Source organism: Schistocerca nitens, chromosome 4, assembly GCF_023898315.1.
Source record: "Schistocerca nitens isolate TAMUIC-IGC-003100 chromosome 4, iqSchNite1.1, whole genome shotgun sequence".
Classification (NCBI taxonomy): Eukaryota; Metazoa; Arthropoda; class Insecta; order Orthoptera; family Acrididae; genus Schistocerca; species Schistocerca nitens.
This window is the reverse complement of record NC_064617.1, coordinates 492,462,345-492,485,161: the sequence shown is the minus strand read 5'-3', so window position 1 is coordinate 492,485,161 and position 22,817 is coordinate 492,462,345. Positions and strand designations below refer to the sequence as shown.

At 41.1% G+C, this 22,817-nt stretch overlaps 1 protein-coding gene across 1 annotated transcript in view; it reads left to right on the top strand.

Annotated features, from left to right (window-relative positions):
- The window catches only part of LOC126253098 (probable sodium/potassium/calcium exchanger CG1090), a 538,377-nt gene that overhangs the window by 436,559 nt on the left and 79,001 nt on the right, over positions 1–22,817 (top strand). Inside the window, exon 5 of the mRNA XM_049954205.1 lies at positions 16,973–17,261. Coding sequence (XP_049810162.1) covers positions 16,973–17,261 — 289 coding nt within the window. The remainder of the gene's footprint in view (positions 1–16,972; positions 17,262–22,817) is intronic.

The window sequence follows — 22,817 nt, the reverse complement described above, 5'->3', positions numbered from 1 at the left end:
CATCGTCAGATACACCTAAGTTAACTACCAAGTTTTAGGTCGCATAAAGTGCAGTTTAGGCGCCTAAAAGAGGCTCTTTCAGCACGTCACTAAGGCTATATAGAACCTAAAATTGACCTTAAAAAGTATTATGCAGAGAAACCAAACATAATGTAAAATACACCGTAGACAAGTGAGCATATTATTACTCATTAAAAACAAGGAACATGAAAACACGCACAGTTGCACAATACGACAAACATTACACTACTTTAGTGTTCAAACTGATTCCAAACTTTTCTAGTACTTCCAAAATAAAAATACAGTATAAAACACACATAACCATATGTTGGAATACGTATAATATGTAATTTCATAAATGCCGGTTAAAACAATTGTTTCAAACATTCAGACTATTGTTCTCGTAGATAGGTCTCTCTCAGCATTGTAATTCTTGCCATAAATATGTAGTTGGCTATAACGTAAGCCAAGTCCCGTAAGATTGAGGGCTCTTTTGCAAAAGTTACAGAGGCGGCATCCTCCAGTAGATATTCTGTTACCTTTTGGACTGTTGGGAGATGCTTACTGTAGAAATCCACTGCTGCCAACCACGTGCCTAAGTCGGTAACAACAGGTTCAGGTGGCAAGGGGACATCTGGGATTTGTTCTTTGAGTAGAAACAGAACCTGTCATTCCGTAGGATTAATTTATAAACCTTAGGCAATTCTAGCCGTAATTAATTTTGACTGTAATGTTATGAGCCATACGCTAAATAAATAAATAAATCTAGCCTTAATTGTTATGCTACGTAACCGATACCACTTCACTCAACCTAAAAAGTAAACATGATTAATAACTAACAGATGGAATGAACATTTCATACAAATAGCTCAGACGTAGAGGCAGTGAAAGACTAGGGAAGGAAGATCAGAGTTTAAAGTCTCATGGACGAAGATGTCACTGAAGACTGAAAGGAATGCCAACGAAATAGGCCACGTCCCATATTCCTTTCATTGGAACCATCTCTTAAGTGATTTGGGGAGATCATAGAGAACATAAATGTGGACAGTAAACCAAATGACAGGCTTTGACTTTTTGGTACACTTATGTAAAGGAAGTGTCTTATAAATCTTTTGTGTTTTTTAAATGGAATATGGTTTTAAAGGTGTGGGATAGGGGCGAGGCTACACTGACCATATTCGAAGGAGGTTGGACAGTGACTGCAGTGGTGACAGGCTTCATTTTGTCTTGCAGACAACATCTCAGCCAGCACACGCTCGAAGACTGACAATAACTTACAAAAAGCTATTTAGAAAATTCCAAATCCAGTTTTTCAGTGCGCTATGTGCGAACATAATACACAGTGAAATTAAAATTAGGCTACTGCACTAAAGAGCCAAAGAAACTGATACTCCTGTCAAATATCATGTAGGGCCCCTGCGAGCACGCAGAAGTGCCGCAACAAGACGTTGCCTGGACTCGACTAATATCTGAAGTAGTACTGGAGAGAATTGACACCATGGATCCTGCAGGGCTCTCCATAATTCGGTAAGAGTACGAGAGGGTGGAGATTTCTTCTGAACAGCACGTTCCAAGGCATCCCAGATATGCGCAATAATGTTCACATCTGGGGAGTTTGGTGGGAAGTGGAAGTGTTTAAACTCAGAAGAGTGTTCCTGAAGCCACACTGTAGCAATTCTGGACGTGTGGGGTGTCGCATTATCCTGCTGGAATTGCCAAAGTCTGTCGGAATGCACACCGGACATGAATGAATGCAGGTGATCAGATAGGATGCTTACGTACGTGTTACCGGTCAGAGTCGTATCTAGACGTATCAGGAGTCTCACATCACTCCAACTTCACCACCTTGAACAGTCCCCTGCTGACATGCAGGGCTCATGGATTTACTCAGGTTGTCTCCATACTCGTACACATCCGTCCGCTCGATACAATCTGAAACTAGACTCGTCCGACCAGGCAACATGTTTCCAGTCATCAACAGTCCAATGTCGGTGTTGAAGGGCCCAGGCGAGACGTAAAGCTTTGTGCCGTACAGTCATCAAGGGTATACGAGTGGGCCTTCGGCTCTGAAAGCCCGTATCGATGATGTTTCGTTGAATGGTTCGCATGCTGACACTTGTTGATGCCCCAGCACTGAAATCTGCAGCAATTTGCGGAAGGGTTGCATTTCTGTCACGTTGAACGGTTCTCTTCAGTCGTCGTTGGTCCCGTTCTTGCAGGATGTTTTTCCGGCCGCAACGATGTCGGAGATTTGATGTTTTACCAGATTCCTGATATTCACGGAACAGTTGTGAAATGATCATCTGGGAAAATCCCCACTCATCGCTACCTCGGAGATGCTGTGTCCCATCGCTCGTGCGCCGACTATAACACTACGTTCAGACTTACTTAAATCTTGATAACCTGTGTTTGTAGAAGCAGTAACCGACCTAACAACTGCGCCAGACACTTGTTTTATATAGGCGTTGCCGACCGCAGCGCCGTATTCTGCCTGTTTACATATCTCTGTATTTGAATACGGATGCCTATACCAGTTTCTTTCGCGCTTCATTGTACAATTGCTTAGAACGAAACAATTAGGCCAACGGCAGCCCTCATCAGCAAATAACAAGGTAGAACTCCAGTGCAATTATACAGTGAAAATTACTCTCTGCCAAATACTTCATGTTGGTTTATGGAGAATAGCCGTCGGTGTGTATGTAATCATTTGGCGAGATACTCTTAATGGCAAAGTGGAAAGAAATTATAGTGTACGAAGCAACACCGTAACAGTTCAGAAATACGGATCGTATTGAAAAGAATAATTCGCATGCGTCTTATGAACTTCATTCCCTTAACTAACGATCATCTTAAAAAATTCCCTATTCGTGTTTAGACGGTTAAATTATTCGTGTTAATTTGCGAACAGAGCGCCTTCTGCCGCTGAAATGGGTGCCAAACGCATGAAACACTCACATCGAATGTCGAGGAGGTGGATAAGAATTTTTTTTGATACTGGTCATGGTTTAAGTGAATGTAGTTCATCCAACGCATCTGACTGGTAGCTTTTTTATTTATGTTTTTTCAATACAATCTGTAATCCACGAAAATCTTAGCCCAATTAGATACGGTTTATCATCCTGCAAAACGTATCGTTATTGAGAAACATGACGTCGATTAAGTGGTGCCCAAGGTCATCAAGCAACTGTTTACTCTCTGTGATTGATGTAACTGAAGCACAGGACGGAATTCTTTGTCATGAAATGAGGACACCAACTCATAACAAAATGCCTTGGTGACAAATGGAATCTGTGACTTCTTGGAGTCTGTGTTATACTCACATTTTACCACGAACTACTACCAATTGAAAATGGATTCACTGGAGCAAGTAATGTCATTAAGGATCCACTCGACAAGTTTGTGCAACCTAAAGGACCGCTCATTCTGGTAGCGTGCTGTTAGCAAAGGACAGTGGTCGGTTTTGGGTTGTTATATGCCATAAGAAACACACTGCCGTGATCTCGTCGACATTGTTAGCAAGCTCGATTTTACTCAGATGTTACTGGTCGCGTTCATTAAGCAGACATGTTGTCAACTACCCTCCTCAGGTGGGAGTGATGCGATGATGTCACGACTGGGTTACAAGATGGGGAATTTTTAATAGGACGTTTATTAATGAAAATGAGGACTACTTCTCAAAAGTGGACCTTTTAAAAACAGCTTCAAGTATTAAAATAATTATTAGCATATCTGCTTAAAAGGAAAAAAAATGTACCTGGATTTAATCAAGAACCTCAGTGACAGATGGAGCGATGTACATTTATATCTGTCACTGTGACACTCTTTGATAGGAAGCAATGAGGTTGTTTCTTGCAGAGTTAAACTGGAAAATTCAATGGTTCTGGAGACATTTTAACTCATTTCAGTTAGTAATTGCAGGCATATAAAAATTTCATCGCAGTAGGTCCAGAGTTTAGTGTTCATTGCTAATGTGTTCCTGCTGTTGTGATCGAGAAATATGTTATTTACTGAGAATAATAGCCAATAGAAGCAAAGTTGACAATAACATTTTTCTTCTTACTCATATTGACCCAACCTGTCCAACACTGAATCCGGTCATTGGCTTTCATTACGTACGGCTTGGAGACGTTTCTTTCCTGCTTCAAGGATTCCTACGTATAAGACCATAAGCGCTCGAAATTGAAATTATTTTTATTAATCAGAGCGGGCCGTGCTGGACGTGCGGTTCTAGGCGCTACAGTCCGGAACCGCAGGACTGCTACGGTCGCAGGCTCTAATCCTGCCTCGGGCATGGATGTGTGTGATGTCCTTAGGTTAGTTAGGTTTAAGTAGTTCTGAGTTCTAGGGGACTGATGACCTAAGATGTTAAGTCCCATAGTGCTCAGAGCCATTTGAACCATATTAATCAGAGAGTATGTTCGTAACAGGAGCGAAATTAAATAAAACTAATAAAAATCAATCGGAACAATTTAAATATGAAATTCTCCTTTTGGCGGACGGATGGTAGTAACCCTAAGCTTTGATACACTCTGGAGATTGTGTGACGTTAAACGTTGATATTTTAAACAGTAAACGTTGATTTTTTAAACAATGTACGAAATGATACTCTAACTATTATTCCACATTTGAATTTATAAAACTGTAATCGTCTATTTGTGATGGCGCTGCGAGAGTTCACAAAACACACAACAGTCTAGCGATAGGGATATTCCTTCCTATACAGCTTCCGCCAGATGCTTAGGGCTGGTTTATTCATACAGTATACCGTATGTTACGGGGACCACACTGTCTGGGGCCCTGCCCAGCTTTTCGGGGAAAAATTAACAACTAGCAGTTTAGAACTGAATAAGTACGACAACGCTGTTTAAGACTGTGCGCACATGATTGTGGGGTACTTCTCAAGCACTGGAAAATACGGAGCAGTGATATAAAACTGTTTCCATTTTCGAAGGTGCGAAGAGACATTTTGAGGCAATTCTGTTTCCTTAAAAATAAGCGCAAGAGGTCTATTTACGTATTACGTTGCACTGCTCATAGGTGCCCGCAAGGGGGCACTCCTCGCCCTCTCCCCTTTGCCCCCCCACCCCCACCTCCCCTCCCTTAACGGGCACTTCCTAGAGTATATGGAGTATAGAGTTCTTATTCATTGGGATATAATAAGTTTTTTTTGTGTCTGCTATAAAATTTAGTTCTTATAGCATTAGTCGTCTCTAAACTACCCAATTCATTTGTATCAAAAATCCAAATTTTAGAGTATTGCCCCGCCTCCTTCCCCCCATCCCCATGGATAAATTTATGGGGACGCCCATGCCACTGCAGTACATTTCTACGAACTTACCCCACAATACAGTATTATTAGGTTCACATTGTTAACAAAGATCACCTGAAATTCTGATTTTTGATTCATTCTTGCACCAAACTGCAGGGGCGTGCTGAAAAGTAATAACTTCGAATTTTTATGTGAGAACTCTTAAAGCTTTATATGACGGTAGTATCTGTTCCCAGAAGAACAGTTACTGTGGATGACCATGCAGCTTCGCTAGAAATGAAATGATAATTAAATGGACATCCTAGCTGCAAACAGGCGTTGATGTACTTCATTGGGGACATGTTGAAAATGTGTGCCCCGACCGGGACTCGAACCCGGGATCTCCTGCTTACATGGCAGACGCTCTATCCATCTGAGCCACTGCGGGCACAGAGGATAGTGCGTCTGCAGGGACTTATCCCTTGCACGCTCCCCGTGAGATCCACATTCCCAACATGTCCACACCACTACCTTCGTAGTGCGCCTAATAGATGTTTGCCCATCATACTCATTACTCGTGGCAGATTAATCTACCAAGTCCCGTACGAGTTCGGGCATAGCGTGTGCGTTCGCACAAGAAGGTCAATGGCCGGGAAGCCGTATTTTAACTATATATGACGGTAGTATCTGTTCCCGGAAGAACAGTTACCGTGAATGACCATGCAGCTTTGCTAGAAATGAAACTCGTACGGGACTTGGTAGATTTATCTGCCACGAGTAATGAGTATGATGGCCAAACATCTATTAGGCGCACTACGAATGTAGTGGTGTGGACATGTTGGGAATGTGGATCTCACGGGGAGCGTGCAAGGGATAAGTCCCTGCAGACGCACTATCCTCTGTGTCCGCGGTGGCTCAGATGGATAGAGCGTCTGCCATGTACGAGGGCAGTTCAATAAGTAATGCAACACATTTTTTTTCTCGGCCAATTTTGGTTGAAAAAACCGGAAATTTCTTGTGGAATATTTTCAAACATTCCCGCTTCGTCTCGTGTAGTTTCATTGACTTCCGACAGGTGGCAGCGCTGTACGGAGCTGTTAAAATGGCGTCTGTAACGGATGTGCGTTGCAAACAACGGGCAGTGATCGAGTTTCTTTGGCGGAAAACCAGGGCATCCCAGATATTCATAGGCGCTTGCAGAATGTCTACGGTGATCTGGCAGTGGACAAAAGCACGGTGAGTCATTGGGCAAAGCGTGTGTCATCAACGCCGCAAGGTCAAGCAAGACTGTCTGATATCCCGCGTGCGGGCCGGCCGTGCACAGCTGTGACTCCTGCAATGGCGGAGCGTGCGAACACACTCGTTCGAGATGATCGACGGTTCACCATCAAACAACTCAGTGCTCAACTTGACATCTCTGTTGGTAGTGCTGTCACAATTGTTCACCAGTTGGGATATTCAAAGGTTTGTTCCCGCTGGGTCCCTTGTTGTCTAACCAAACACCATAAAGAGCAAAGGAGAACCATCTGTGCGGAATTGCTTGCTCGTCATGTGGCTGAGGGTGACAATTTCTTGTCAAAGATTGTTACAGGCGATGAAACATGGGTTCATTACTTCGAACCTGAAACAAAACGGCAATCAGTGGAGTGGCGCCACACCCACTCCCCTACCAAGAAAAAGTTTAAAGCCATACCCTCAGCCGGTAAAGTCATGGTTACAGTCTTCTGGGACGCTGAAGGGGTTATTCTGTTTGATGTCCTTCCCCATGGTCAAACGATCAACTCTGAAGTGTATTGTGCTACTTTTCAGAAATTGAAGAAACGACTTCAGCGTGTTCGTAGGCACAAAAATCAGAACGAACTCCTTCTTCATGACAACGCAAGACCTCACACAAGTCTTCGCACCCGAGAGGAGCTCACAAAACTTCAGTGGACTGTTCTTCCTCATGCACCCTACAGCCCCGATCTCGCACCGTCGGATTTCCATATGTTTGGCCCAATGAAGGACGCAATCCGTGGGACGCACTACGCGGATGATGAAGAAGTTATTGATGCAGTACGACGTTGGCTCCGACATCGACCAGTGGAATGGTACCGTGCAGGCATACAGGCCCTCATTTCAAGGTGGCGTAAGGCCGTAGCATTGAATGGAGATTACGTTGAAAAATAGTGTTGTGTAGCTAAAAGATTGGGGAATAACCTGGTGTATTTCAATGCTGAATAAAACAACCCCTGTTTCAGAAAAAAAATGTGTTGCATTACTTATTGAACTGCCCTCATAAGCAGGAGATCCCGGGTTCGAGTCCCGGTCGGGGCACACATTTTCAACATGTCCCCAATGAAGTACATCAACGCCTGTTTGCAGCTAGGGTGTCCATTTAATTATCATTTCATTTCTAGCAAAGCTGCATGGTCATCCACGGTAACTGTTCTTCCGGGAACAGATACTACCGTCATATATAGTTAAAATATGGCTTCCTGGCCATTGACCTTCTAGTGCGAACGCACACGCTATGCCCGAACTCGTACAGGACTTGGTAGATTAATCTGCCACGAGTAATGAGTATGATGGGCAAACATCTATTAGGCGCACTACGAAGGTAGTGGTGTGGACATGTTGGGAATGTGGATCTCACGGGGAGCGTGCAAGGGATAAGTCCCTGCAGACGCACTATCCTCTGTGCCTGCGGTGGCTCAGATGGATAGAGCATCTGCCATGTAAGCAGGAGATCCCGGGTTCGAGTCCCGGTCGGGGCACACATTTTCAACATGTCCCCAATGAAGTACATCAACGTCTGTTTGCAGTTAGGGTGTCCATTTAATTATCATTTCACTCTTAAAGCTTTCTAAATAAAATAAACATTATTAATTTATACTTCATGTTTACATATTTATTTCTCAACATTCTCACACTGGCGACGAACACATTTCTCTCAACAAGAGGTCAGTTCGTTTATAACGTCACCAGTGGCGGATTTACATGTAGGCCCACTAGGCATGGGCAAGGAGGCGGCACTTTAAGGGGGGTGGCATTTTTTGCTCTCTACTCATTTTAACCTTTCACGTTTTAAAATAACTGCGCTTACAAACGACAAAAATTTTTAATATTGTTACACAACTTGCTAGTTTAAATAAGCCTTAAGAACGAAATTCGACAATACAAGCTTGGAAATATACATAGTTTACTTGGTGACTGAATGGAAATTTAACATTGAGTTTGTCTGGAATCATCTTCATGATTGTACAAAATATTTTAAAGTAAGCTGTCAGTACAGCAATGTACAATACAATGTTTGAAACGTTATTATTCCGAGAATGTTGTAGGCTTCTACTTAACCCCACCATATTTTCCCTGTGAAAATACCGGAACCACTGAAAAGCTGTGATAAAATAATCAGCAGTTTCTTAAATACTGTAACATGTGTGGGTCTCAGTATGTAAAACCCGACACTACTTAAATTTCTTGTAGAAATTACGGGGAAGTATCAAGTCAACCCTCAATTACCGTAATTAACGTGAAAGCTTTGTGGTCTTCAATATCTGAGCTTTGATTTAATGATACGCATTTAACAAAACAAGTTCATACTGGGAATGTTTTACAATTACTCATGTTTACACGAAAAGAACATATCAGAATATCTAATAATGTGTGAAATACGCTTCACAACATCTTCAACTTTTCTAGTCCTGTCTTCCTCAGTTGCGTGTAATATTACGGTATATTGATCATTTTTACTTAAGGACTGTCTGACAGCAACTGAATAAAACACAATTTTAGTGCCATACGCATTTCGCCTTTATTTTCTGCAAGGAATCATCAGTGGCCTGGAATATGTACATATGTTAGCTATTTAATTTACATTTTTGTCACTGTGCCTATAGGTTATAAACAGTTCTGGTGGTTGGTATTTCCTATTAATTAGTAATGTTTTGAACTGTACTTACAGGTTGCATGGACAATTTCTTACATATTACGCTACTGTTGCATTTTTTGTGTTGTTCTTCTTCTTATGAATGCCAATTTGCGGCTTTTTTCCCACATTCCACTGCACTATGAACTGAACGCTTGTTTCAATGCAATGTTTTGGTTTCTGCTGCCGACCGTCAAATGTTTTTGCCAAAGATAGAATGTTATTGCCAAACTTTCGAGTGTAATTATTGAAGTATCTGTGGTCTGTTCGTGTATGCATTTGTGTGTGTGTTATCATTTCCTTTATTAAGTGTAGTAGGGAGCCTGTGCTGATGTGTGTTTGTTCATTTATCACATGTTTGTTTTCTGCTATGGCTTTCTGGATGTGGAAGTTTTCTTGCGTTTGTATAAGATGTATGTCATGGTTGCTTATTCTCATTATTTTCGTTTCTCCATGTTTGTAGGATGATGGTTATGGTGTTTTAAATGCTCTGCAAATGTGGAATGGTTTGTTTCATACTTCCAACATCTGATATGTTCTTTGTATCTTGTTTCAAAATTCCTACATGCCATGCCTATGTGTTCTGCATCACAACTTTGACATTCAAGTTTATATATTCCTGATTGTTGGAATTTGTCCCTCTTGGTAGCTGGCTGGCTTAGGTGTGATTGGAGGGTTTGCCCAGGCTTATATGCTATTTTGAAGCCCTGTCTCTTTAGGATGTTTGCAACTCTGTGTGTTAGTTTATGTGTGTAGGTCATGGTGTACCATCTGGTTCTTTTCTGTGTGGTGTTGTCATTGTGTGTGTTTGTTGAGTTTGTTTGTAAGTTTTCAGCTTGTGAGTTCTTTTGTATTCTGGAAATGATGTGTTTGTTTTGTATTTGTGTTTTTATTAGCAGAAAATAAAGGCGAAACGCGTATGGCACTAAAATTGTGTTTTATTCAGTTGCTGTCAGACGGTCCACAAGTAAAAATTATCAATATACCGTAACACTTCACAACAGTTTAAGAATTTTATTTATTTATTTACTTAGTTACTTTTTTGGCGAAAAAAAGAAGAAGAAACCAGCTTTCGTTTGTCTCATTTATTAAGCTGCAGCCTGCACGATATCAAAGTTCCCACTCTGTACAATCGAATAGTACGTGGCATTGCAGATGTTGTATTCAACTTATTAACCAAACTTTTTTTCTTCGGGGAAAGGTTATTTTTATTTTATGTTGGAACAAAATGTGCCTTTGCGTGTAGATATAACAGCAGTGTTCACACAAAGTACAACACACTACGTCAACTGCCAACAAGACTACTTAATCTTTGTAGTCTGTCTTCTCTGCCCACAGAAACCGCTAAAATGTTGTAAGAATAAGTGGGATAAGAGTCGATCCAGCACACCTCACCGCAAAAAATTGCAAAAATATTTTGCTTTTTAAATTAGAAAGGCAGTGTCAAGAATATAGATAACGTCTTTGCGTCCCAGCTAAAATTCCGGCGACACAGGAAACAGAAGCCAAAAAGGACTTTCCCATTTTCTTTACGAGACGAATTCCAGCCGGCAGGTGTACTTCTACTGTTCACTGACAACAGACAAAAAAGCGACAATGAAATTTTAAATTATTCTGCATTGTCGTTCTTTCATAGCACAGTTACGTCGAGTAATGCGAGTTGGTCAGTTCATCACTCCATGTTTGGTTCAAATGGCTCTGAGCACTATGGGACTCAACTGCTGAGGTTATAAGTCCCCTAGAACTTAGAACTACTTAAACCTAACTAACCTAAGGACATCACACACACCCATGCCCGAGGCAGGATTCGAACCTGCGACCGTAGCAGTCCCGCGGTTCCGGACTGCAGCGCCAGAACCGCTAGACCACCGCGGCCGGCCACTCCATGTTTAATGGAAAAAATCTTTGTGCTCGTGTGCCGTGTTTAAAGTAAAAAGCTTTGTGCTCATGTGCGGTGTAGTACGATTGGAACTGGATACAGCTTTCTTTCTTTCCTTTTACAATTTTTTTTCTTTTGTTTTGACTGTTGGTTGACAATTTTGGAAGTGCCTTAACATGAATAAAAGTGAAAAAAGCAAACGTGCACGATTAAGTGGGGGCGTCATTTCGGAAATTATCGAAGGAAAGGCGAGAACGAGAAGACGCTTGGCTGAGTAGATAAATTTTTCGTAAAAAAATGATGCAGTTTCGACTTTGAGTTCAAATAGTATGGATGATATTTCTGACACTGCAGCTGTTGTAAAAGAAGTAAATACAGACGAAACAAAAGTTAAAATGAATTGTTCCTAATTTCGAGTTTCACGAAAAACTAAGTGTCGAGTCAGACATTACAAAAAGAAATAACCTCGTTAATGAAGATCCTGCAGAATGGTGTGTTCAATGAATCAACAACCGACAATTTCTTACAACCTGGCATTAATCAAATGGTAACGGTGAAGTCAAGATCAATAGACGATGAAACGAGATATTTGGGCTAAAATGTATTTTACCGTTAACTTTTAAATGGTGAATTAATTTTGCGTGATTTTCTAGTATACTCCTGTAGCACCGGTGATGTTTTTTTGTGCACAATGTAAATTGTTCGGAGGTAAGGCGGCGATTGCTATTAATGGTGCTGCAAATTGGAAAAATATTTCTAATATTTTATCTCATCATGAGAATTCACCCACAAAAATTCTGAGTTATCACTCTTAAAAAGAAAAAAGTCACTTGGAACAATAGATAACCATTTAGAGTCATATGTTGAGACAGAGAAAATGTACTGGTGCAGTGTGTTGAAAAGGGTGTTTGCAGTAATGAAGAAACTAACAATCCGTAGATTTACCCTACGTGGACACGTTGAAAGATTCCATTCATTACATAATGGTCAATTTATGACGTCTCTTGAACTTATAGCCGAGTTTGATCCTTTTCTCGCAGAGCACATTGAACGATATGGAAATCCAGGGCAGGGACATGCAAGTTATCTTTCTTCATCGATCTGTGATGAAATAATAGAGCTTCTTTCTGAACGAATAAAAAGAATTATCATAAGTGAAATAAAACAGGCCAAATATTTCTCTATAATAGTAGGTTCTACTGCGGACATTTCACATATTGATCAATTATCTTTCATATTAAGATAAGTGAACGAGAGTGGTGAACCTGTTGATCGTTTCCTTCTGTTTTTAACAAACCTGGGACACAAGTCCGAAAACTTGGCTGAGGCCGTACTGAAAGTCATGTCTACAAATTCCATTGATATTACTGACTGTAAGGGCCAGTCACAAGACAACGCAAGCAATGTGTCAGGAATGTACACTGGTTTACAGGCACGCATTAAAGAACGAAATCCGAAAGCGCATTATGTGCCTTGTGCAGCACATTCTTTGAATTTAGTCGGCACTAGTGCTGCAAGCTGTTATCGGGAAGCATGTTCATTTTTCAATGTAGTGCAAAACCTTTATAATTTTTCTCTGCTTTCTACACAGCGCTGGGATAAAGTTCTTTCTTTCATGAAACCAGGAAGCAAAACGGTAAAAAGTTTATCAAAAACACGTTGGGCAGCAAGAGAGGACGCGTGTGTAAGTCTATATGAAAACTGGGAGGGCGTTATCAATGCCCTCACACATATTGCCAATAATACGTGTGAAAAACCACTTGTGCGAAATGAGGCTTCAGCTTTATTGAATCAACTCAGCAGACTAGAAACATTATTCATAATGAAAGTTTGGAAGGACATACTCCAGAAATTTAATAGTGTAAATATGAAATTGCAAAATGTAAATATTGATACTTGTAGGATTATTGCATCTATTCGTGGCATATTCGACTATTATGAAAATAAATCTATGGAGATTGGGACTGATGTAGACTATGAATGCACCTATAAAAGATCACGAAAACGCGAACTTCATGATGGCGAAGAAGCGGACTCTGACGAAGTTTTTCTGACTGGAAGGGAAAAATTTAGAGTCGATACATTTCTCCCAGTACTCGACAACTTGTACGCTGAATTAATGAGGAGGAAGGAAAGGTATAGAACACTATTGGACTCCTTCGCAGTTTTCAGTAACCTTAAGAACAGTGAATGTGTACATTTCACGGAACTTATGAAATCTTCGGAGATTTGTGATATATCACTCGAAATGAGTAAATTTTTACTAAAAGAAAGGTTACAGTCCGTGTTTCCAGATGTTGACACTGCTCTTCGAATATTTCTATGTATGGCAATTACAAACTGTTCAGCAGAACGCTCGTTTTCTGCTCTTAAAAGACTGAAATCGTATCCACGTATATTTTGTTTGAGGAGAGATTGAACGCCTTGTCCATTCTTCACATCGAAGCCGATCTCCTAACTGATAACCGTCTGAACTATGACGAGTTTCCTGCCGTCAAAGCCAGAGGCAAACTTTGCTCACTGGTGAGTTTGTTTATTTATTCATATTAGTTTTAAAAATTTAAGATTATAACGTGATTTTTATTATAACTTACAGCACATTCATTGGACTTACAAACTACGTATTACCTGTTTATTTTACAATTGCCGATGGCAGAACACTGAACTAAACCTCGTCTACGTGCAGATGTGACCGAAGGCGCCGAACAATACTAAACAATACTCGAATGACCCAAGCCGTTCGGTGCTGTACAGTCAAGTCATACTGATACTATAGCATGTACAACTGATGCGTATTCTTGGCGTCTGCTGAAATGTATAGTTATCGCGGAAATATACGTTATCGGAGAGTACACTCAGATGAAAAAGTGTTAATAAATAACGGAGTTCAGTTCTATCGATAAATACGTAAAAGCTTTGCTAATACCGTTAGAAAGAGCTATGGTGAGAGCAGCAGCTGCAGCACAAAACTGTTCAGCCCTTACATGGATTAAAGGTATTGTGTACAGTTATTATGCAGCATCTAGCTACGCAGACCCTAATGCTTTACACGTTAACTATTAGATTATAAAATAAATTTGATTTTTCCACTCTATTTCGTAAAATTATGCAATAGCAAATACAGTTCTGTGTTTGCTCGTCTGTATTTAGTTATTAGTTCGTGCACCGAAATCTGTATTTCATTTTTCATTTCTTACACTTTCATATAGATTCACGTATTAATACCGAACGTGTTTTTTTTTTTATCTGCTACTCATTCAAGTTATTAGATCGTAAAACGACAGTTCAGTTTTAATTTTGAACACATCTCTGTAAAAGTACGTATTAATTTCTAATGTATGACACGTTTGCTTCAATTTTTACATCGTAACACAACTTTTTTATTTTCATTTTCAACGGTTTCGTGTAAAAGAACGTATTAAAAGTGAACGTATAAAAAAATCCGTTGCCTCCTACACGCTCTGCTGAATTTTTAGGCCATAAAAGAAAAGTTATTTTCCTTGTATTCGTTTCTGTTGTCTTTCGACAGAAGAATGTGTTAACACAATGCAGTTTGAAGTTTGTTTTGTCCGCTGCCGTACACCAAGCAGAGTTCAGGAACCATTACATTTTGTCTGAGCGCCACTAGAGCGCTGACGCGTCCTTCAGAGCAACGGGTAGCAGAGTACGGAAACTGCTCACAGCGCTCCCATCCAAAACGGCAATTGTGAAGTGATCGGGAAATAGTTTTTTTTTTTTTTGGTGGGGGGGGGGGCACTTCATCACTGCCAAAATGCAGTCCTCGAAGGTGTTTTCTATAAGTTTTGGAAACAGATGATCTTCAAGATTCGGATGTCTGACAACTATTCATTTGTACACTGAAGCGCCAAAGAAACTGGTATAGGCATGCTGAAGAGATATGTAATCAGGCAGAATACGGCCCTGTGGTAGGCAACGCCTACATAAGACAAAAAGTGTTTGGCGCAGTTGTTAGATCGGTTACTGCTGCTACACTGGCAGGTTATCAAGATTTTAGTGAGTTTGAACGTGGTATTATCATTGATGCACGACACAGCATCTCCGAGGTAGCGATGAAGTGGGAATTTTTCCAGACGACCATTTCACGAATGTACAGTGAATATCAGGAATCCCAAAAAAACATCAAATCTCCGACACCGCTGCGGCCGGAAAAAGATCCTGCATGAATAGGACAAACGACGACTGAAGAGAATCGTTCAACGTGACAGAAGTGACCCTTCCGCAAATTGCTGCAGATTTCAGTGGTGGGGCGTCAACAAGTGTCAGCGTGTGAACCATTCAACGAAACATCATCGATGCGGGCTTTCGGAGCCGAAGGCCCATTCGTCTACCCTTGATGACTGCACGACACAAAGCTTTACGCCTCGCCTGGGCCCTTCAACACCGACATTGGACTGTTGATGACTGGAAATATGTTGCCTGATCGGACGAGTCTCGTTTCAAATGTTATCGAGCGAATGGACGTGTACGGATGTGGAGACAACGTCATGAATCCGTGGACGCTAGATGTCAGCAGGGGACTGTTCAAGCTAGTAGAGGCTCTGTAATAGTGTGGGACGTGTGCAGTTGGAGTGATATGGGACTCATGATACGTATAGATACGACTCTGACAGGTGACACGTACGTAAGTGTCCTGTCTGATCACCTGCATCCATTCATGTCCACTGTGCATTCAAACAGACTTAGCTCCAGGAACACTCTTCTGAGTTTAAACACTTCCGCTGGCCAACAGACTCTCCAAACATAAATATTATTGAGCACATCTGGGATGCCTTGCAACATGGTGTTCAGGAGAGATCTCCCGCCGTCGTACCCTCACGGGTTTATGAACAGCACTGCAGGATTCATGGTGTCAGTTTCCTCCAGCACTATTTCAGATATTAGTCAAGTCCTTTCCATGTCGTGTTGCGGCACTTCTTCATGCTCGCGGAGGCCCCACATGATATTAGGTCGGTGTACCAGTTTCTTTGGCTCTTAAGTGTGTTAAAGTTGTTAGTGACAGTCTCACAGTGCTGGTTTTGCGATCCTGTGTTATTATTTTCCTTTCCCTAATTTTGAGTTGAAGCACAGAGTGTCTTTACAGTTTGTCTGTTTACCACTTTTCGGTGTAAAGTTGTCATACATGCAATAATCTTTATCCACACCACTGCACTCATTTTCCAGCTTCCATCTCTAAGCGCAACGCAGATTAATCTTTCCCAATGGGCGTGGCGTGATATTTGACTGTGTGCAGTAGCCAGTAGCCCTATGGAGCGTGCCGCGCAATTCTCTTCTGTCCAGAGGTCTAAACATTATAATCTTCTAATACGAGGGACTTATTATTTGTAAACAGTGTTTGCTTCCCATGCTGTATGTGCGGATCTAATAAGAGTCAACTTTGATAAGTAGTTTTAGGGGCTTGTAAAGCATGTCCCATGTAAAACTCGTACACCTCGCATACCAGTTAATCATCTCCACTCAAACTGCTTGTGAAGTGGCCTGGATGCTCATGGCCACCGCTTCCAGTATCTCCCATAAATATGTACCTAAATGTTTTTTTAACGTTACTATGATCTGTTCCTTTTTAGTCAGTTTGTTGTTACTTCAATCTCGGGCGTGAGGCGTACTGGTTTTATGTGGACCACCCTAATGTCGTTCAGATAATGGTTCAAAAATCATTATGCATAGCATCTGTTATCGCTGAAATAAGTGAAATAAAATTTTACTCGAAGCTACATTTCCATTTTATGAAAGTAAAATAATAAAATAAATAATGCTGAATCGGGCCCCTCAGTTTGTCAACTGTAGCGCCATTTGCATACTGCCTCCGATACATCAGAATATTCATTTATGTGTACCTTGCTGTTTCGGCGCTATAAGGCACACAGCAGTAGAGCGGCTGGGCTGGGCTAGTAAGACGTGGCTCAAACGTGTGCAGAGCTGAAGCTGTCACCCGACGTGGCGGGCGCCACCTTCATGGCCGCCGGGTCGTCTGCGCCAGAGCTGGCCACCGTCGTCATCGGCGTCTTCTTCGCCAAAGACGACATCGGTGTTTCGGGCGTGATCGGCTCGGCCGTCTTCAACATCATGTTCGTGATCTCGGTGTGCGCGCTGTGCGCCGGCGCCACGCTGCACCTCAACTGGTACCCCATGGTGCGCGACTGCATTTTCTACTCTCTCGCCATCCTCATGATGCTCGTCTCCATCTACAACGAAAGCATTACCTGGTGCGTACGTTATTTCGCTCTTGTTCCAATGAAAATAAGCTTGTATCATTGTTCAGTCACAATAAACACATTTTTCATCAGGAATTAGCAGTAATCGTTTCACCTCATTTGAGTTGTACAGATTGTTGAGAGAGTACAAAATTATTACTAAATAAGCATAAAATGCTATCTGTATTATTACTTTAAATGATATTGATATTTTAAGACCTTTTTCCAAAATTCTTTAATGCATGTGTACAAAATAACACATTAAGCCAAGCACTGTTAGTTGCATCATGCGCAAGGTATGCTTTGTTGGGCTCCGTGATTTTCATTGTTTTTAGCAAGATAAACCGACCTTAATGTTCATTTTGGCACAAAATGCATGCATTTTGCATATCTATTTACGTAATGTATGACAACTTCCTGTATCCAGAATGAGATTTTCACTCTGCAGCGGAGTGTGTGCTGATATGAAACTTCCTGGCAGATTAAAACTGTGTGCCAGACCGAGACTCGAACTCGGGACCTTTACCTTTCGCGGGCAAGTGCTCTACCAACTGAGCTACCCAAGCACGACTCACGCCCCGTCCTCACAACTTTATTTCTGCCAGTACCTCGCCTCCTACCTTCCAAACTTTACAGAAGCTCTCCTGCGAACCTTGCAGAAATAGCACTCCTGAAAGAAAGGATATTGCTCCGCTGTAGAGTGAAAATCTCATTCTGGAAACCTCCCCCAGGCTGTGGCTAAGCCATGTCTCCGCAATATGTTATTAGCTAACAGGCAATAAAGAGTGCAAATTTTCTGAAGAGTTCTTGTTCTCCCAATTGCAAATAATACCATTCCGTATTAATTGCAAGGTTGTTTGTTTGTTTCTTTGTTTTTTTTTCTTATATATATATATATAAAAGAGGGGCAGGATGTCAAACCGGGCGACTGGGAGCAGGGGAGGCACCACAGGACATTTTAATTTCCACTGTCCTGAATATAGTTTGATGGCATCCGGTACAAAATATACACGTTTCTGTTCCATGGAGGGAAATACGGTGACGTGCGATAGGAGAACGCTGTGTGAAGCGGAGTGGCACTGCACTCTGGCACACTTAAGATCATACAATACGTCTTACATTTCCTCAAACATGTATGTTTCATGTATCAGACTCTTCAGAAACATGTGCAATACAAAAAGAACATATTTTTGAAAATTCGATTTTTGCAGATTTTTGACGCCGTGTCTCAAACGCTCGATAGAGGGGAGCTGGGTGGAGTGCGGGGGGGGGGGGGGGGGGGTACTATCTAAATATTGTCCCGGTTGGGAAATATCATAGATCCGAGGCTGATGCGTAGAGCAGTCTGAGTTATAGTGGGGAAGTGTGTAGTTTCCACGTGACCCGTGTTTACATTTACTGATTGTGGTGTTTCCTCTTCGTTTACTGCTCTCACGTCAAATGAAAACAAAGTGGATTTCTGTGGCCTGGAGCTATCAAGTGAATTGAAATACATTCACAAAATTACGGAAGGCTAATATACATTGTTAGTTTCAGATTTTATTTTATTTCCACTTTTCTGACAGCCATGCATTAATCACCTTGTAGAACAATGAAGTTATTTTTGTCGGTTTGCTAAAGAAATTTGGTTTTTATTAATTTTTTATGCTGAGGCAGTCAATGTGTTTGAAACGAAGTGTTTAGCTCCACACTTTGGCTAATTTCAACTGCTTGCTGCATTTCAAGTGCACGTTTTCACCTTTTAGCACGTATGGAATTATGCCATAATAAAGAATCAAAAATGAGTTAATACAGTACTGGTACTCCAAGAAAATTTACATCCCAGAACCCAACTGAAAAGCTTAGTATCAGGTCGAGGCCTACTTGATTGGGAATTGGGACATACGAATGTGCTCTTTAAGTATGCGCTTTAAATGTGCTATTTTAGTATGCTTCACGAAATTCCGATGCTCTTGGAGTATCCTCTGATGTCTTTTTCCTTTTATGACATAATGTAAGTGACAGCAGCTGCTGAAGTGCGGTGGCACCTGTTATCTGGCACTCTCTCACGACTACTGAAACGAGCCTATTTCTAACAGGTCGCGGGAATTTATTGCGAATGGTGGTTTGAAAAGCATTACTTTCAAAGTAAATTTCCTTTTATGCAAGTTGAACTATGTGCGAGAATGTACGATGAATTTCTTAAATCACAGAGCGTTTGATGACGAGCCATTTAGAAGTATTTCGAGCCCAGACGATCATTCATGTCCTTATTATGAACAAATTGATGTAGTGCTCCGGGAAGCTCTCTCTCCTCTGCTGTAGCTAATTTATTTGTGGAAAACTTGAGGGCAAGTCACTGGACTCAGCTAAAAATTTTACTGGCACACTTGTGTGATATAAGTGAAAGCTTAGCTTCTGTTGCAGCTTATTGACCTTAGAGACCAATGTTATATGTGAAAATTTTGCTTTCCTTGTAGCAACACTATGTATACTAATTTAAAACATTAACTTTTCCTCTTTGTGTATTCGCGCTACTTAACAATAGTGTTGATATTAGCTGACTACATCACGTGTCCTGTGGTCTGAATATCCGCTGTCATCGGCTGGCGGGATCACGCGACATGAGCTATGACTGGCTTACAAAAGCACATTGAAATCTCGAGTACAATGGTTCAGAAAGTAACATGCGGTATTTATTGGAATTCGAATATACACTTTTGTAATATGAAAATATGCAGCGTACATGTTGCTGCTCATCAAAAGTCTTTCCAAAAGGAGTTTTCTTCCCTGAGTTTCGTTTTCTAAAGTGCCGGGAAATTCTACGCCCGTGTATAAAACCATAAGCATTCAAAGGATTGATAAGTTTTACAGTTCCGAGGGAAAAGATACCGTCACTTAATAACACGGAAAAAGTGTGTTTTCATCCGGGAGAAAGTGTATCTTTAACCGGGAAATCCGGGAATTTTTTTTCCTTGTCCACGTATACACCCTGAATAAGTGCAAGGTAACAAACATTTTATAGTGTGATACGCACTAACAAATCTATGTTCACTCATCAAGGTATTTTCAACCTCCACAATAGACATTATTGGTCGGAACACAACACTTTGACATAAATCTGTGGGATGGAATCATGGGAGGAGTGCCTTTGGTCCCTTACCTGTTGCCGGAGAAGCTGAATGCGCACCTATATTGTATGTTTTTTTGCACAAGTTTGCTTGATGCATGAGAAAATGTTCCACTTGGTTTTCCGTGACAGCTATGATTCCAGCATGATGAAATGAATGCATGTAACTACACTCACAGAAAAAAAATCATAACACTAAACAATAATTAGTATAGAGTATTGAAATTTTGGGCGTACATTTGTCTAATAACATACAGGGTGTTCAAAAATTCGTGTTACATACTCCTAGGACTGGTAGTGGGGAGTGAGTACATAATATTTTAAATAGGCACTTATGTCCGGGAACGTATCGGTATCATTTCCGAGCTACAATCATTTGAAAACATGTTTGCTAGGTAGGTGTGCAAGAGGGTAGCTGGGGGTGGGGGGTGCTTATGTCAGATTGGTTAATGTTATTTGACATCTGTCCTACCCCTCTGACTTGGTTTGAGTTTCATTCATGTATCTCTGAGCTTCAGAGCCATTTAGTACGTTTATGCAAAATACATGAATATGGTCCTTCTGTATGGAGAAGCTCGCAGTAACGGAAGAACTTTTCATCGCCTTTATCAAAATTGTTATGCACAACATCCGACACCATCGTATACTTTTTTCGCTACAGTTAAATGAGGCTTCAAGAAAGGATTACCTTCACTGTCAGCAGGTGTGATTGTGGTGCTCCAAGGGGACACTGCATGCCCTAACTGGAAGAGGCCGAACTGCATCATGTTGAAGAGAAACTGTCAATGAGAACATGAGAAATTGCATGTGCAATAGATGTTGCTTCCAGCACCATCTAGTATGCTGCGGATAACCAACAACTACATCCGTACCACCTCCAACACCCCATACCACCTCTAGCATTCACAGACATGTGCCGTGCAAAACAACAATGAGTGCAAGCCCCCTCCATGAAAAACATGACCACATATAACACCACTGCCTCTGAATTTTATTGTTGGTACTACACATGCTGCCAGATGATGTTCACTGGGCATTCATCATACCCACACTCTACCTTCAGATCACCATATTGTGTACCATGATTCGTCAGTCCACACAACGTTTTCCACTGTTCAGTCATTCAATGTTTACCCTCCTTACACCAAGAGAGGTGTCATTTGACATTTACTGGCATGATGTATGGCTTATGAACAGCTGCTTGACCATGAAATCCAAGTTTTCTCACCTCCTGCCTAACTGTCATAGTACTTGCAGTGTATCCTGATGCAGTTTGGAATTCCTGTGTGATGGTCTGGCTAGATGTCTGCCTATTACACAGTATGACCCTCTTCAACCATTGGCAATCTCTGTTGGTCAACAGACGAGGTCGACATGTATCCTTTTGTGCTATACATGTCCCTTCATGTTCCCACTTCACTATCACATTGGAAACAGTGAACTTAGGTATGTGAAAATCTTGCGTACAGATGTATGACACAAGTGACACCCTATCACCTGACCACATTCGAAGTCTGTGAGTTTCACGGAGCACCCCATTCTGCTCTCTCACGATGTGTAAAGACTACTGAGGTCACCGATATGGAGTACCTGGCAGTAGGTGGCATCACAATGCACCTAATATGAAAAATGTATGTCTTTGGGGGTGTCTGGATACTTTTGAGCACATAGTGTATTGAGTTTCTTTGATCTCCTCGTCTTTTGTTAATATATACATTGACTTGTTATATTCTCCTGAATGTTCTACATATTGAAAGTATCTATGATACATGATGAATGAATGAATGGCTGAATAAAAGAGTCAATGATTTTTGTTTTACTGATGACATAGTATTTTGCTTGTAGTGCCCCTTAAAGTCTTTATTAAAACTAATTCTCTTTATTAAATTATGTTTTCTCCTCCTGGTGCAAATAATTTAATCTCAGAAACAGCTATCATCAGTTTCACTGTCCTTAAACCATTGTAAAGAAAAACTGGATTCATTGTGTTGTAAGACCATGTTTAAGAAAGGATTAACTTTCTCATCTGCTGTTTATCCTCGGTAAACTTTGTACTATTACACTTATGTACAGAAAAAAAAGAACACCTTGAATGACTAGAGATAGGATATCCATATTCACAGGACATGTATATTAGTATGTTCTGCAGAAATGATTAGCATTTGAACCATGTCAACCTGTGGGTTCAACATCAATATTGACATCACTGCACAATATGATCTAGTGGTAAAATATGCCTGCAGCTCTTGTTGTTGCTACAAACTGTAGGTAATGGACCATTCATCCAGGAAATTGCTGGTCATGTGGGACGAAGTGTTTCGGCAGTGAATGATGTGTGCAGAATGTTTCATGGAAGGCTGTAGATCATTATGAGATCGATCCGAATGGCACTGCAGCACAGATCTATGTCTCTTCCTCAGCTCTCACACAACAGTGGATCAGTGTAACACATTGTTCAC